This window comes from Lissotriton helveticus, chromosome 1_1, assembly GCF_964261635.1.
Source record: "Lissotriton helveticus chromosome 1_1, aLisHel1.1, whole genome shotgun sequence".
Lineage (NCBI taxonomy): Eukaryota > Metazoa > Chordata > Amphibia > Caudata > Salamandridae > Lissotriton > Lissotriton helveticus.
This window is the reverse complement of record NC_136057.1, coordinates 511,153,741-511,171,477: the sequence shown is the minus strand read 5'-3', so window position 1 is coordinate 511,171,477 and position 17,737 is coordinate 511,153,741. Positions and strand designations below refer to the sequence as shown.

General features: G+C 52.9%; 1 protein-coding gene across 4 annotated transcripts in view; it reads left to right on the top strand.

Moving 5' to 3' along the window:
* FERRY3 (FERRY endosomal RAB5 effector complex subunit 3) overlaps positions 1-17,737 on the top strand; it is a 586,640-nt gene that overhangs the window by 298,214 nt on the left and 270,689 nt on the right. For all 4 annotated transcript variants that reach the window (XM_078673965.1, XM_078673966.1, XM_078673967.1 and 1 more), the window contains one exon: positions 5,579-5,781. In XM_078673965.1, the coding sequence (XP_078530091.1) occupies positions 5,579-5,781 (203 nt within the window). The remainder of the gene's footprint in view (positions 1-5,578; positions 5,782-17,737) is intronic.

Below are 17,737 nucleotides of genomic sequence, written 5' to 3'. Positions count from 1 at the left end.
ACCCTCACTCACCCTCACTCACCCTCACTCACCCTCACTCACCCTCACTCACCCTCACTCACCCTCACTCACCCTCAACCCCTCACTCACCCTCAACCCCTCACCCTCACTCACCCTCAACCCTCACCCTCACCCACCCTCAACCCCTCACCCTCACCACCCTCACTCACCCTCAACCCTCACCCTCACCCACCCACCCTCAACCCCCTCACCCTCACTCACCCTCAACCCCTCACCCACCCTCACCACCCCTCACCCCAACCCCTCACCTCACCCTCACTCACCCTCACCCTCACTCACCCTCCTCACCCCTCACCCTCACCCTCACCCTCACCCTCCCACACCTCACCCACCCTCACCCTCACCCTCACTCACCCCCTCACCCCTCACCCTCACCCTCACTCACCCTCACCCCTCACCCTCACCCTTCACCCTCACTCACCCTCAACCCCTCACCCTCACCTCACCCTCAACCCCTCACCCTCACACACCCTCACCTCACCCACCCCTCACCCTCACTCACCTCACCACTCACTCACCCTCACCCTCACCTCACCCTCACTCACACCTCACTCACCCTCACTCACACCCTCACTCACCCTCACTCACCCTCACACACCCTCACACACCCACCCACCCTCACCCTCACTCACCCCACCACCCTCACCCCACTCACCCTCACCACCCTCACCACCCTCACCCACCACCCACCCTCACCCTCACCACCCTCAACCCCTCACACACCCTCACCCTCACTCACCCTCAACCCCTCACCCCACCACCCTCACCCCTCACCACCACCCTCACTCACCCTCACCACCCACCACCCTCACCCTCACTCACCCCACCACCCTCACTCACCCTCACCACCCCACCCACCCTCAACCCCCGCACCCTCACCACCCACAACCCCTCACCCACCACCCTAACCCCTCACCCACCCCACCCCCTCACCCTCACCCACCCCCCACCCTCAACCCCTCACCCACCCCACCCCACCCACCCCACCCCCACCCTCACTCACCCTCACCCCCTCACCCTCACTCACCCTCAACCCCTCACCCTCACCCACCCCACCCCACCACACCTCACCCACCCCCACCCTCACCACCCCACCCACCCCACCCCACTCACCCTCACCCCCACCCACACCCTCAACCCCACCCCCACTCACCCTCACCCCTCACCCACACCCCACCCCCCACCCTCACCACCCCACACCCACCCACCCTCAACCCCACCACCCACCCCACCCCACTCACCCCACCCCACCCTCACCCACCCTCAACCCCTCACCCTCACCCTCACCCCACCCCTCACTCCACCACCCCACCTCACTCACCCCTCACCCACACCACCCTCACTCCACACCACCCTCCCTCACCCCACCCCACCACCACCCTCACCACACCCAACCCCTCACCACCCTCACCCTCACCCACCCCACACCCTCACCCCACCACCACCCAACCCCCACCCACCCCACCACCCACCCCCACCACCCCACCCACCCACACCACCCCCACCACCCCACACACCCCACCACCCCACCACCCCACCACCCTCACCCCACCCACCCCACCACACCCACACCCCCCACCCCACCACCCTCACCCACACCACCCCACCCACCCCACCCACCCCACTCACCCCCACACACCCACCCACCCCACCCCCACCCACCCCACCCTCACCACCCTCACCCTCAACCCCTCACCCCACACCCTCACCCACACCCCTCACCCCACTCACCCTCACCCACCCCAACCCCTCACCCTCACTCACCCTCAACCCCCACCCACCCCACCCCACACCCTCACCCACCCCCAACCCCTCACCCTCACCACCCTCACCCTCACTCACCCCTCAACCCCTCACCCCCACCCCTCACCCTCAACCCCCACCCTCACCACCCCAACCCCTCACCCCACTCACCCTCAACCCCTCACCCTCACCCACCCTCAACCCCTCACCCTCAACCCCTCACACACCCTCACCTCTCTCACCCTCACTCCCCCTCAACCCCTCACCCTCCCTCACCCACCCTCACCCTCACTCACCCTCAACCCCTCACCCTCACTCACCCTCACTCACCCTTACCCTCACTCACCCTCACCCTTACCCTCACTCACCCTACCCTCACTCACCCTCACCCCTCACCCTCACTCACCCTCAACCCCTCACCCTCACTCACCCTCACCCTCACTCACCCTCACCCACCCTCACCCACCCCTCACTCACCCTCACTCACCCACACTCACACCTCACCCTCACTCACCCACACTCACCCTCACCCTCACACACCCTCACTCACCCTCAACCCCTCACTCACCCTCACCCTCACTCACCCTCAACCCCTCACCCTCACTCACCCTCAACCCCACTCACCCTCACTCACCCTCACTCACCCCTCACTCACCCTCACCCTCACTCACCCTCACCCTCACACACCCTCACTCACCCTCACTCACCCTCACACACCCTCACTCACCCTCACTCACCCTCACTCACCCTCACTCACCCTCACTCACCCTCACTCACCCTCACTCACCCTCACCCACCCTCAACCCCTCACCCACCCTCACTCACCCTCACTCACCCTCACCCTCACTCAACCCCTCACCCACCCTCACCCTCACTCACCCTCAACCCCTCACCCTCACTCACCCTCAACCCCTCACCCTCACCCACCCTCAACCCCTCACCCTCACCCACCCTCAACCCCTCACCCTCAACCCCTCACTCACCCTCACTCACTCACCCTCACTCACCCTCAACCCCTCACCCTCACCCACTCTCACCCTCACTCACCCTCACTCACCCTCAACCCCTCACCCTCACTCACCCTCACCCTCACCCACCCTCAACCCCTCACCCTCACTCACCCTCAGCCCCTCACCCTCAGCCCCTCACCCTCACTCACCCTCAACCCCTCACCCTCACCCACCCTCACCCTCACTCACCCTCACCCTCACTCACCCTCAACCCCTCACCCTCTACCCCTCACCCTCACTCACCCTCACCCTCACTCACCCTCAACCCCTCACCCTCACTCACCCTCACTCACCCTCACCCACCCCTCACCCTCACTCACCCTCACTCACCCTCCCTCACCCTCACCCTCACCCTCAACCCCTCACTCTCACTCACCCTCAACCCCTCACCCTCACTCACCCTCACCCACCCTCACTCACCCTCACTCACCCTCACTCACCCTCACTCACCCTCACTCACCCTCACTCACCCTCACTCACCCTCAACCCCTCACCCTCACTCACCCTCAACCCCTCACCCTCACCCACCCTCACCCTCACTTACCCTCACTCACCCACCCTCACCCTCACTCACCCTCACTCACCCTCAACCCCTCACTCACCCTCAACCCCTCACCCTCACTCACCCTCAACCCCTCACCCTCACTCACCCTCAACCCCTCACCCTCACCCACCCTCAACCCCTCACCCTCACCCACCCTCAACCCCTCACCCTCACCCACCCTCAACCCCTCACCCTCAACCCCTCACTCACCCTCACTCACCCTCACTCTCACTCACCCTCACTCAACCCCCTCACCCTCACTCAACCCCTCACCCCCACCCACCCTCACCCACTCTCATCCTCACTCACCCTCACCCACCCTCACCCACCCTCACCCACCCTCACCCACTCTCATCCTCACTCACCCTCACCCTCACTCACCCTCAACCCCTCACCCTCACTCACCCTCACCCTCACTCACCCTCAACCCCTCACCCTCACTCACCCTCACCCTCACCCTCACTCACCCTCACCCTCACTCACCCTCACCCTCACCCTCACCCACCCACCCTCACCCTCACTCACCCTCACCCACCCTCACCCTCACCCTCACTCACCCTCACTCACCCTCACCCTCCCTCACTCACCCTCACCCTCCCTCACTCACCCTCACCCTCCCTCACCCTCACTCACCCTCACCCACCCTCACTCACCCTCACTCACCCTCACTCACCCTCACCCTCACTCACCCTCAACCCCTCACCCTCACTCACCCTCAACCCCTCACCCTCAACCCCTCACTCACCCTCACTCACCCTCAACCCCTCACTCACCCTCACCCTCACCCTCACTCACCCTCACTCACCCTCACTCACCCTCACTCACCCTCACTCACCCACCCTCACCCTCACTCACCCTCACCCTCAACCCCTCACCCTCACTCACCCTCACTCACCCTCACTCACCCTCAACCCCTCACCCTCAACCCCTCACTCACCCTCACCCTCACTCACCCTCAACCCCTCACCCTCAACCCCTCACCCTCACCCTCACTCACTCACCCTCAACCCCTCACCCTCACTCACCCTCAACCCCTCACCCTCACTCACCCTCAACCCCTCACCCTCACTCACCCTCACCCTCACTCACCCTCACAACACATATTGTGTTACAATAGGTGTCACATTTGCGAAAGATAAAACTATTGGCATTGTAAATAACAAAGCTATTAATTTCGCTATTTTCAAAACAAGCACATAAATAAAAAATGTGTCCTTTACAATACCAATAGCTCAAACTTTCCTAATGCGAGACCTATTGCATTGCTGTGCTTCTCTCCCCTGCTGCACTCTCCTGCTCTCTAGAGATGTGGCCTAACGACCAGAGCTGCCATCTAAGTCACGTAAATACAAAACATGTTGCATTCCAAATGCTATAGGTGTCACATTCGCGAAAGTTATAACTATTGGCATTGTAAATGACAAAGCCATCAATTTAGCAATTTTAAAAACCAACAAATAAATAAAATATGTCATTTACAAGACCAATAACTCCAACTTTTCTAATGCGAGACCTATTGCATTTCCAATGCTTGTTTAAAAGGTACGTTTTGTCTTTTCTAGGTGCAGTGTTTTTAAACCCTCTTTCACTTTAAATATTAATTTTTTTGTTGCAATTTCTCCTTTACAGAGTACATCATGGCTCTTTCATTTTAAATATTTTTTCTTAACCCTCTGCACGTGGCCTGATAAAATTATATGCCTCCTTTTTCAATATCTCCAAAATGTTTCATGAATACCCGTGTATCTGGCCCTCTTTTCATGAGACAACACCGTACTACCTGTAGTCTCTTCTCCACTGTTGCATTTCATATGCCTAATCTTTTCTTATAGTGCCTATTAACACTTTACAGACATGTTAGCCCATTTTCTACTCTCGGTTCCCCCAGTATGCATCTTGCTCAGGGATAGGAACATCCTGACCCCTTTCTGCCTCCCGCTTTGTTCCCCTAAAAACTTCATCACCTCTCCGTGTCATACCTCCTGATCACTGCCACAGTGTTCCTTTGCAGGTATTTGCAGTGTGACCTCACACTGTTTTTTTTAAGACTAGACTCGCTACTCTTCAGAGTGGCACTGGAGATGTGTTCATAAAAAAATTCTAATTTGTTGTTTTCTCACTTTATTATTTTTCTCACACATTACTTTTTCCTTTGAATTTAACATATTCATCCCTTGTTCGCAGGTGATGAAGTTATATTTTTTTAAAGGTCAATCCTTTTTCACTAATATTATGGTATAAATCTTTCATTATCCTGCAGGTGAATTTTATATCACCAGACATTCAAATCTTTCTGAAATCCATGTTGTATTTCATCTCTGTGTGGATGACAATGTGAAATCTGGTAATATCACTGCCCGCGATCCAGCAATAATGGGCCTCAGAAATATACTAAAAGTTTGCTGTACTCATGACGTAACTACGATTAGTATTCCTCTTCTGCTGGTGCATGACATGTCAGAGGTAAGAGTCAGTACGATAAAATGCTCTGAAATATTTCCACATTTAGTGATAACTAGCATGATGATAGATGTTTTCATTTTTGAAACACTACTGTTACTTTGTAATTGTTAATTCTATTCTGGAATCCTACAAATTCAGCATCTGCATGTCTTAGAGTGCAGACACTCTTCAGCATAAAGCTATTCACGTTTTGACGCTCTCATAGGCACGCTATTTAGAGACTTGTTTCATACACCCTTCTAGCTAAACACTAAGTTTGTACTTCCTATTTAGTTTACAACAGCCACTGAATAGGAAAGTAAATACAGTAAAACTATTTACATTTTGCAGAATATTTTCATTCTTTTTGTGCACTTAATCATGCCTTTCACTGCTCCTCAAATCAGTGAACTTACTTGTGGAGTTTTCTCAAAGCTAATCTAATAGTTCTACACTTTAATAAGTATGTGGTATCTCTGGCCAAATTAATCAAGTCATTTAGACTTGGAGAAGTGTGGCTCAATGGTTAGAGCGGCAGACCCTGATGCAGAGGTCTAGCCCGGGACCAGGGTTCAATTCCCCGCCTCGGCGGGTCTTGGGCTCAAAATTCCACGGACCTGATAATTCTCGCCTCGGTGCCTATTCCAATCATGGAGTCCCACTCTGCAACTCTGGGCAATAGCTTGCTTAATCTCCACAACGGCCCCCTCAACGCTAAGGATGCCTGGCCTCCACCTTGGGGGTGCCCAGGAGTGGACACCTCACAGGGAAAGCCAGGATGGGTTCCACAGCGGTATTCGTACAAGCGCCTTGAGACCCTTGCGGGTGAGTAGTGCGCTATACAAGTATCAATTTACATTTACATTTACATTCAGTTTGGATTTTTTGGAGCACATCACTGACACCTAAATTGTTCTTAGAATTGATGTTAAATTCCTCTTAGACTAGATACAGTAATGGTGTGACAGTGATAAAGAGATCACAAATTTGACCTTGATCTTTGGAGGCCTTTCTTCTGTCTATAGTCGCAAATGTTGGTTGCTCTTCTTATGTACCGTCAGATTCCAGTTCTCAAGTTAAATAGTGTTAGGTTAATTTTCGATGAAGATTGCTATGGTCACAACTGCTTGCTTCTAGGATCTTAAGAAATCTTACCTTTTCTTCAGATCTGCTTGTGGTTTACTGTGATTGGTGCTCATGCCTGGATTAATGTAATGCACTTTATCTTGTTCTCCCTCGGTACCATTTTAGGAACTCCAACTAATACAAAGTATGTCAGCCAGGTTTCTATCATACCGTCTTCGTTGACCACACATTTAAGATCATCTAATGAAACTTCATTGGCTCCCATTAGCCAAATGAGCCAAATTTAAAAGCTGGTCCATCTGTCACAAAGCCATCTTCGGACACTGTCCATCTCTCATTTGTAGTATTCTAATGCTTTACCAGCCTAGTCAAACTCTTCATTCTACCTTGAATTACCTGGCACTCACCAAAATCTGCAAACTGTTTATTGCCAGTCGCTTCTCAAGGCACAGTTCTTAAAACTGAACAAGTACTGGCAAAGTAAATGGGTCAGTAAAGAAAACTTTTCTGCTGGGGCAGCACAACATATGCGCGTGTATACATCAGGACACATGCTCATGGATTTTTATTAACTTGATTTTTTTATATATAAATCTATTTGTAGGTTCCGATCATTTTAATATATCTTCTATCCATATTTGTAGTTTAATTTACTTAAGATTATTAAATACCCTATATTTGCTCTCCAGAATGTTGAAATGAATAAGTGTATAGTTAAGCAGTTACTGTTAGGAATGCTTTTTTTGCTGAAATATATTTGGTCCTTGTTTCAGCACTATGGAGCAGAAAATACATTGGTTAGTCCCAAGACCTCTACCGAAAGATTACTTTAAACACTGGAACAAAGAATAGTTCAAACTTACATGTTCACCTAATTGACCTTAGTATAAACTCACCAGTTTTTGTGATGCCTTAGCTGCTTCCTCCTACTGACATATGCACAGCCATTTTGTAAAAGTATACATACCCGCCTCCGTATTCCAAGGCCTGCATTTCAGATCTCCGGTCGGACGAGGGGATTATACTGACAGATACATCAAACATCGGGGACACTTTATTAGACTATTATGAACGCTTGTACACTTCCAAACCAATAAATACCTCGTCGGAACGCGAGGAGTACTTTGGGGACATCACGTTAGTATACCTGGAAAAATATATGCAGGATTTCCTCGCAGAACCATTTTCGAAAGATGAAATTACAGATGCCATTGCTGCGCTAAATGCCACGTGTGCCCCCGGCCTTGATGGCCTCACAGGTGACTTTTATAAGCAATATAAGGACACCCTAGCTCCGAAACTTATAGAAGTCTATCATGAATCTTTGGAGAGAAATCAGATTCCGCCTACCCTGCGAGAAGCAGTGATAGTCTTACTCCCCAAACCTGGCTATGATCCCTTGCTTTGCAGGGCGTATAGACCGCTATCCTTCCTGAACTTAGACTATAAAATATTAGCGAAAACTATCTCGACGTATCTTGCCTTATTGCTGGACAAAATCATATCCCCTGTTCAGTCGGGGTTTGTCCCTCGCAGATCTACTTCTCTCAATCTCCGTACGCTTTTCGAGGTCCTTCATAGACTCAGCCCACCCACTCCGGCAGCAGCAGTGCATCTGAAAGAGACATGTTAGTGATAGATTCCTTACCGTAGAATATCCCCAGGCGTCAGACTGGATCCGGAATTTTTTTGCGTAGCAGTACCCTTGCGCGTCGTTAGGCGTTGTCTGCGGCTCCGCGTCCGTCGTCGGCGTCGTGGGCACCGTGATAACGTCGTCAGAGTACTTAGACGCCGCCTCCGCGTGCTGACGTCAGTTCTTCTTTTTTTCCGCGCCAGCAGCGCAGATCCGGAAAAAGTGGTACCTTAGTCTTTTTTTACTACATTTTTTTGATCTCTTTTGATCATTCTTTTCAAAGTCTTCGACTCCGAACGGTGCCGGTAGGGATGCCATGTAAGCCCTGTGAGGATTGCGACCGACTGATGTCGGTCACCGACCCTCACCGTCGGTGTCTCCACTGTCTCGGCGTCGACCACGACGACAAGACCTGTTCCGACTGCCGGGCCCTGACTTCGAAGGCTAGGCGGGAGCGGTCCCGCAAGCGGCTCGAACTCCGGCAGTCGGCCCCGCGCCAGGAACGGTCCCGGTCCGGACGGAGGTCGAGGGACCGGTCGTGGGAGAGGAGCCATCGGAGCTCCGGGAGTCGACATCACTCCTCAGGGTCGAAGTCGTCAGGTAAGCACAAGAAGTTGAAGAGACGTCATCGCTCTTCCGACTCTCCCCCCCCCCCCCCCGACGCTCGCACGACACGGTGGTGGTGGACGGGTGGGGTTCAGGTGGCACCGCCCACGCGGCTCTGTCGGAGTCGCAGGCGTCGCGTCCGGCCCCATACCCTCCGGTCCCTGGGCCGAGTGCGATGCCGGAGGAGATCGAGCGGTTCCTCATGGCCATGAGGTCCCTCACTCCCCGGACGGGCTCCGCGACGCCTCCGGGCCTAGCGGACCCGTCTGGGGGACCAAGCGGGTCGGCGGCTTCGGCCCTGCCGCCGCCGGCGCCTTCGGGCCCGGCACCGCAGGCCCCCACTGGTCGTCGCCGGTGGACTTGACAACCTCCCCGGCGCCGGTCAGTCAGGTGTCACGCCCGGCGCCGTCCCCGATGCCTCCCTCCCCGATGCCTCCCTCGACCCGGTTCCGGCGCCGGAGCGGCGCCACTGGGCGCCGCTCTCGACGCCGTTCGGAGAGTTCACTTTCCATGAACCGGCCCCTTCATTTGATAACCCTGAGTACCAGGAGATGGGTGATGAGGAGAATTGGGAGAGGTCTGAGGACCCTCTGACACGTGAATGTCAGTCCCAGGAGGACTGGACAGGTGGACTTGGGGATGCCAGTGGTCTGGACACCTCGCCAGACACTGGCTTTGTCTAACCTCCTACTGTGGCTACGGAGGAGGGGGCAACCTACAGTGTGGTGTTGATGAGGGCGGCCAAGGCCTTGGGCCTTGAGCTCCCCGTCGCGGCCGTGAGGACTAACCTCCTCACTGAGGTCCTTAAACCGCAGTCAAGCTCGGCCGAGCCTCTGCTGCCGTTTAACGAGGCCTTAACCAATGTTCTTTTGGGCACCTGGTCCAGGCCTGCTACAGGTTCGCCTGTAGATAGGAACGTGGCCAGATGCCACCGCCCGGCCCCGGGCGACCCTTGTTTCCTGTCCACCCACCCCACCCCTGAGAGCCTGGTGATCAAGGCCTCCAATTCCCAGACCGCATTCCCGTCGGCCCCGCCTGACAGGGAATCCAAGAGGTATGAGCAATACGGCAAAAAGGTATTCTCCTCCCTGAGTCTGGGACTGCGGTCTTCCAACACCGCATGCCTCTTGGGCCGCTACACCCACTCTCTGTGGGATACGGTCGCGGACGTGCTGCCAGAATGCCCGTTGGAGGTACGGGCTAAACTCGGCCAAGCCCTTGTGGAAGGCCAAGATGCGGCACGTTATTCTATCCGGTGTGGACTGGATACCACCGACTCTCTGGGCAGAGCGATGGCAACGACGGTGGCGATTCGTCGCCACGCCTGGTTGAGATCCGCCAACTTCTCGGCTGATGTCCAGAACACACTCATGGACATGCCGTTTGATGCCCGTCACCTTTTGGCTACAAGGCAGACCATGCGCTTGAGCGCTTTAAGGACTCCAGGGCTACGGCCAAGTCCTTGGGCCTCTCGGCCCCGCGCCAGCAATCTGCTGCCTTTCACTCCTTTCGTGGCCACGGAAGGGGTGTACCCACACGTGCTGCCAGCCACGCTCCGCAAGGTAATACTCAACGCGGTGGCGGCCGTGGAAACCGCTGTGGCAGCGGTCGGGGACAACAGCTAGGTCAGTCCACACCTTCCCCCGCAGCATCCGCCTCAAAACCCTCCTAGTCCGTGCTTTCAGGCCCATGTGACGCCAGTGGGGGGCAGGGTTCGCCATCACCTCCTCCACTGGCGCACTGTCACATCGGATAGGTGGGTGCTGCAAATTGTCCGAAGGGGCTACTCCCTCTCCTTCGAGGCGACCCCTCCAGCCATGCCACCGCAGAACCACCGCGTATCGGGGGATCATTTGCGGCTTCTTCAGGAGGAAGTTACGGCCCTCTTGGCCAAGGGGGCCATCGAGCGCGTTCCTGGGCCAGAAGTAGGGTGTGGTTGCTACTCCCACTACTTTCTGGTACCCAAGAAGGGCAAAGGGGGCCTACGCCCTATCTGGTCTTAGCTGCCCTGGACCCAGGAGACTGGATGGTAGCGTTGGACTTGCAGGACGCTTATTTCCACATCCCCGTCCTGCCGGCCCACCGGCGCTACCTGTGGTTCACGGTTGGCCACGAGCACTTTCAGTTTACCGTGCTCCCCTTCGGCCTTACCAGCGCCCCACGGGTGTTCACAAAGTTGATGGCGGTGGTCGCAGCTCATCTGCGCAGGTTAGGGGTTTCAGTCTTCCCCTACCTCGACGACTGGTTGTTGAAGGCGGGCTTGCCCCGGACAGTCGTCAGCCACCTCCAGACGACGGCAGACCTCCTGCACCAGCTGGGGTTTTCCATCAATGTGCCGAAGTCACACCTGTGCCCCTCTCAGAAGCTCCTCTTCATCGGAGCGGTTCTCGACTCAGCGCGGTTTAGGGTTTATCCTCCAGAACAGCGGGTCCGGGATATTCAGGCTCTGATTCCACTCTTTCAGCCTTTATCCCGGGTCTCGATCAGGTTGATGCTGCAGCTTCTGGGGCTGATGGCCTCCTGCATCCTTCTGGTGCATCACGCCAGGTGGCGGATGCGGTCTCTGCAGTGGGACCTGAAGTTTCAGTGTGCCCACCACCGATGCAACCTGTCCGACCACGTCCTGATCTCGGAGGGCACTGCGAGACAGCTGCAGTGGTGGCTCACGGACCGCGATTGGGTCAGCGGCAGATCCCTCTCCCTTCCCCAACTGGAGCACGTAGTTGTGACGGATGCGTCCCTCCAGGGCTGGGGAGGCCACATGGGAGAGGCGGAGATCAGAGGCCTCTGGTCTCCGGCGGGGGCCCGGCTCCATATCAACCTTTTGGAGTTGCGGGCGATTCGTCTAGCACTGAAGTCATTCCTCCCCTCTGTCCAGGGGAGTGTAGTGCAGGTGTTTACGGACAACACCACCGCCATGTGGTACTGCAACAAACAGGGCGGGGTGGGGTCGTGGACTCTTTGCCAGGAGGCTCTGCGCCTCTGGCAGTGGCTGGAACACCAGGGCGTGACCCTGGTGGCTCAACACCTGGCAGGTTCTCTAAATGCCAGGGCGGACGAGCTCAGCCGTCGGTGCTTGATGGATCACGAATGACGTCTGAACTCGGACGTGGCGCAAGGCCTCTTTCAGCAGTGGGGAGAGCCTTGGCTAGATCTATTCGCCACCGAAGAGAATGCGCAATGTCATCTGTTCTGCGCGGTGGAATTTCCAAGGCGGCACTCGCTCGGAGACGCTTTTCGTCGCGAGTGGAGTTGCGGTCTGTTGTACGCCTTTCCGCCTACACCACTTCTGCCCAGAGTGCTGAAGAAGATCAAGCGCGACCAGGCCCAAGTCATCCTTGTGGCTCCGGACTGGGCACGAAGGTACTGGTATCCAGAGCTACTCAGTATGTCAGTCGATCCGCCGGTTCGTCTGCCTCTTCGGGAGGACCTTCTGTCGCAGCAGCAGGGGACGGACCTCCACCCGAACCTGTCCAGTCTCCACCTCCATGCTTGGAGATTGAGCGGCGACAGTTGAGGCCATTTGACTTACCTCCTGAAGTCTGTAATGTCATTCTGGCAGCCAGGCGTCCCTCCACAAAGTCGGTATACGCCTGCAGGTGGAACAGATTTGTGGCACGGTGCACAGCAAAGGCTGTGGATCCTCTTGCTGCCCCTCTCTCTGAGGTTCTTCTCTTGCCCAGCAGGGCTCTGCTCTGGGCACTATCAAGGGCTATCTTTCTGCCCTTTCAGCCTTTCTAAGGCTGCCTGATCATCCTTCTTTGTTCAAGTCCCCTATTGTAAATCAATTTCTGAAGGGCATCACACACACGTTCCCTCCTGTTCCGTTTGTGATGCCTCAGTGGGACTTGTACCTTGTTCTTACATTTCTGATGTGTGCTCCCTTTGAGCCTCTTCACGACTGTCCTCTCCGTCTTCTCTTTTTGAAGACTGCTTTCCTGGTTGCCTACACCTCTGCCAGGAGAGTGAGTGAGCTCCAGGCCGTTTCATGTACTCCTCCTTTCCTCTCTGTCCATCCGGACAAGGTTGTGTTGCGTACTAAGCCATCTTTCCTGCCCAAGGTTGTCACGGCCTTCCACATCGGGCAGTTTATCACCTTGCCCACCTTCTTTCCGCCACCGCATCCCTCTAAAGAGGAAGAGCGGCTCCACCGTCTGGACCCAAAATGTGCGCCTTCATTCTATTTGGATCGCAAACGCCAGTTCCGGGTGCATGACCAACTCTTTGTTGGTTACGTGGGCGCTAATAAGGGCAAAGCGGTGCACAAGAGGACCATCTCTCGGTGGCTCATCTTGTGTATCCAGGCATGTTACTCCTTGACTAAAAAGGAGCCCCCTGTTGGATTGCGGGCTCATTCCACCCGAGCCACGGCGACTACAACTGCCCTGGGCCAGGGAGTGCCCTTACAGGACATCTGTCAGGCAGCTACGTGGGCATCGCTGCACACGTTTGCAAGACACTACTGCCTGGACAGCCAAGTCCGGAGGGATGGCTTCTTTGACCGTTCTGTCCTCCAGGACTTTCTGGTCTGATTATTGGTTCGCAGACCCACCACCGGGGTTGGTTTTGCTGAGGTGTCTATTCTAAGGTAAGGAATCTATCACTAACGTGACTCTTTCAGATGCACAAGTTACTACTTGTGTAACGATATATCTGTAAGAGACATTAGTTAGTGATAGATTCCTTACCGACCCACCCATCCTCCCCGTTCTGCGAAGCGATATCTAGGGTTAGGGTTACACCCTTTCAGGGCCCTAGTTTCAATGGCACCAGTGTTGGTTTTTAACATGGCTCAGCGCTTCTGGCGCGGAAAAGCTGTGTCTAAGAACTGACGTCAGCACGCGGAGGCGGCGTCTAAGTACTCCGACAATGTCATCACGGCGCCGCCGACGACGGACGCGGAGCCGCAGACGACGCCTACCGACGCGCAAGGGTACGGCTACGCAAAAAAATTCCGGATCCAGTCTGACGCCTGGGGATATTCTAAGGTAAGGAATCTATCACTAACTAATGTCTCTTACAGATATATCGTTACACAAGTAGTAACTTGTGCTTTTGGACGCTGAAAAGTCGTTGAATTCTATTTTCTATGGACGGTCATGCGCAGACTGGGCATGCCCATTGGGTACGATGCTGTTATACTCAACCCCTACAACAAGATAGCGCTTAAATGGCACGGTTTCCCGTTCCTTCGCCGTCTCACCTGGAAATAGACAGGGCTCCCCCTATCCCCGTTGCTTTTGTTCTAGCAATAGAAACCCTTATTCGACACTTCCAGGAGCGACACCTTCACAGGGAGCACCAGTTTAAGACAGGGCCACTGCTTGTGTCGTTATATGCGGACAATGTCATCTTATACGTCCGGAATCCACAAGACAACTTAGATCGCCCTAGTTCTGGAAATTATCAGATTATGTGGCTTTTCTGGCCTCGGTATAAATTGGAATAAGTCTGTAATTTTTTTTCCTCACTTCAGGTACGACCCAATGGGACTGTGAATACCCTCTGACTTGGTGCTCAGACTCTGTTAGGTATCTGGGCATAAACATACATTTACACACCAACGAAATAATATTATCAAACTATGGTACGGTGATACATGCACTGGAAAAGCAAGTGGACAGGTGGAACAGATTGGCATTCTCAATTGCTGGATGAATCGTTCTGTTAAACTTGGCGGTACTCCCTACACACACTTATTAGGTTGATGGGGGGGGGAGTGTGGTAAATAAATAATTAATTACCGGTTCTATTTTTTAATACAGTGAATGAAACAGATAGCTCAATAAATAAGAGTCAGGATTCGAGGTATCTTGAGTCTACAGGCTTTAATCAGGCATAAAGGACAGGAACAGGACAGCCTGCAATAGTACGGAATGGCAGCTGCCAGGGAAGGGACAAGGGAAACTGGGTGGCTAATTGGCAACTTTTAATATGGGTGCACAGTATATATACTTAAACAAATACATTACATTCAATACAGTAGGCGTAGCAGTAGGCGTGACTCGTAGCAGTCGCGAAAGATAAGGGCAAAATGATGTAACAAGAAGGCGTGTACAGGGCGTATACATAGACATGTGATGTAAACGTAACAGAAGTGTCATAAACGGGGCGGAAACATGGAGGGGGCTACCTGAGCAGCTGGGACCTCTAACCTAGTGGTGCACGCAAACGGGCAATGACGTGTTACCAGGGAGAACTGGGGGCTATGACTTCTGCGCTAGAAGAGGAGACTAAAGTCTGGAGTGTCAGAGCGACATGTACCTAAGGCATATCTGGTATCTGGTGTTTGGAGTACATATTGATAGAATCCAAAAGTTATCAGGGCAAAGGCTACTAGACATTAGGACTGATGCATGCATAATTCTACATGTATTGCGTGTACGAGGAATATTCTATGAATATTAATACAGTATTTCTCTTACATGGAGACATAAAGGCTAGACCATGACGGAAACTATTGATGCGATGCAGTAGCTTAGGAATGCAGAGAAGGAGGGCTGGACTGATAACTAGAAACATAACATACTCTTGGCAGACTGGGAGGCAGAGCCAGGCCGGGCCGGGCACTGCGAGGCATGAAGTAAGCTAAGGGTCAGGGATGCAGGTGGGGGCTGTATCGCTCCTCGGAGAGGGTTCAGGAGACAGGAGCTGAATCTGGTGTCCGGGCCCTTTCGAGGCCTAGAAATGGGGACAATTCAATGAGTTAACGTGCACACTGTAAAATGTGGCAACGTAGGTTTACATAAGCCTAATATTCGTTGTTTTCACGAGGACTGGAAACTGGCATACTAGAGATGGACACAACTGTAATTGCGTCTTTAATCGATCAGAGGGGAATACATGCATATCGATCATGCACATATAGCATAATATGGGGAACACGTAGGCACATATAACATGGCAAAATTTACTTTTCCACATTCCCTCCTTGTGCCCTACGTTTCCATCAGGAAACATCAATATTCATGATACCATCTATCATTTCATATAGCATCATTTGCTCGTCTCGATTTGTCTTGGAACGGGATTTAGGACTAGAAATACAAGAGGTAGCGCACATGCCGCAAATCGCAGGGCCACATTGTATACAGAGGCAGCAACTGAATATGATCATTACTGCAATACCTAGGAATGACAATACTTTCCATCCCCAGGCAGATATAATAGAGCCAACCGGACCATGTCCAGGTGCCTGGATTCTGGTGTAACTGATGGGCAATTTTATGAAGTCTGGTTATAGCTGAATAAACAGACGGCGCGTTATTAGGAATGAAAATGCAGCAACTAGATCCGATGACTCTACATGCTCCTCCTCTATCGGCCAGGATGACGTCAAGAACGAGACGATTTTGGAGCACGACAAATCTCATAGCAGATTGCTCTTCGGTTAAGTTACCTAGAGCAGAGGCAGTCTCATTCACTACAGCTTCAAGGGTTCTGGTTAACCTACGTATTAACTTACTATTCTGGATAGGTCCTATAAAGAAAAAGAAACCTTTGTTGAAGTCTTGATACTGTTCTAGAGTAGTTTCAGTTTGATCGACAATTGGGGACTCGATCTCCCTTCTAGGTCTGACGTGTACTAGATGTGTGTTTCTGTGATAATCGGATGGGGCTAGAAAAACTGGTGGCAGTAGGAAGGCAATGTAACATGTTCCATCCCAATCGAGGGGCAGACGAACATATGCGGTCTGACCACAAACAAAATAAGAATGACGTGAGGCTTTGAAAATAGATTTCCCACTGTCACTATACTTGACAGTAGTAGTACATTCAATATGTCCTACATGTGCGGAACCATGTTTTCTGACACATAATTCGCCTTTGACTGGTAGTACTGAAATAGCAGGCAAATCTGGAGTAGTATCAGACTGAACATTCAGGACCATAACATTCGAAGAATAATTACCTAAATCATATACTTCATTTTCTAGATCTAACCCTGTTCTATGGGAGAGACCCTGCTTGTCTGGAAAACATGTTCTATTCAGAAGGGACATATCATTGGAGGATGACGTTAACGTGGACCATGCTCCACACGAACCATTATGTGAAAACGGATAAGGAAAGAGTGGCAGAACTCCCTTCGGTGTCTGGAAAGGGGGGAGTCGACCACACACCCAACAATTAGTGGCATTGCTGGTCTGGTGTGAATAGTGTAACATTCGAATGAATGTGTTATTGCGCATAGCAAGACGATAGGATAGCTCGTGAGGAGGCAGATCACTAAATGTGTGCTCTATTGTATCATTAGAAAACATATGTACATGTGAAATTGGAAAACATAAATGTAAAGCATAACTTGTGCAGGTAACCATAAGACTCAAAAATAACAAGAAACCTAGAACAATAATACATCTTTTAGAGTTTTGACTAACTCTCTCACTGTGGGGGTCTATCTCATACATGTCAGGAACCTGTCTAACCGTTTCACCCGAGAGGGACTTAGACAATTAAACTGGCTGACTTATTTTACTAGACCGGAGTTTCTCTTTATACTCCTGCTGCGGAGTTTTCTCTAACAGGGGAGGCTTGAGTTCAGAGTCTGTTTTTAGGCAGTCTTTAGGAATAAGGCAGTCCTTAACAAAAGTCTTTTCTCGTAATCCATGGAACTTCTTTATATGGCTCAGGTGGACCCACCCCTTCCTG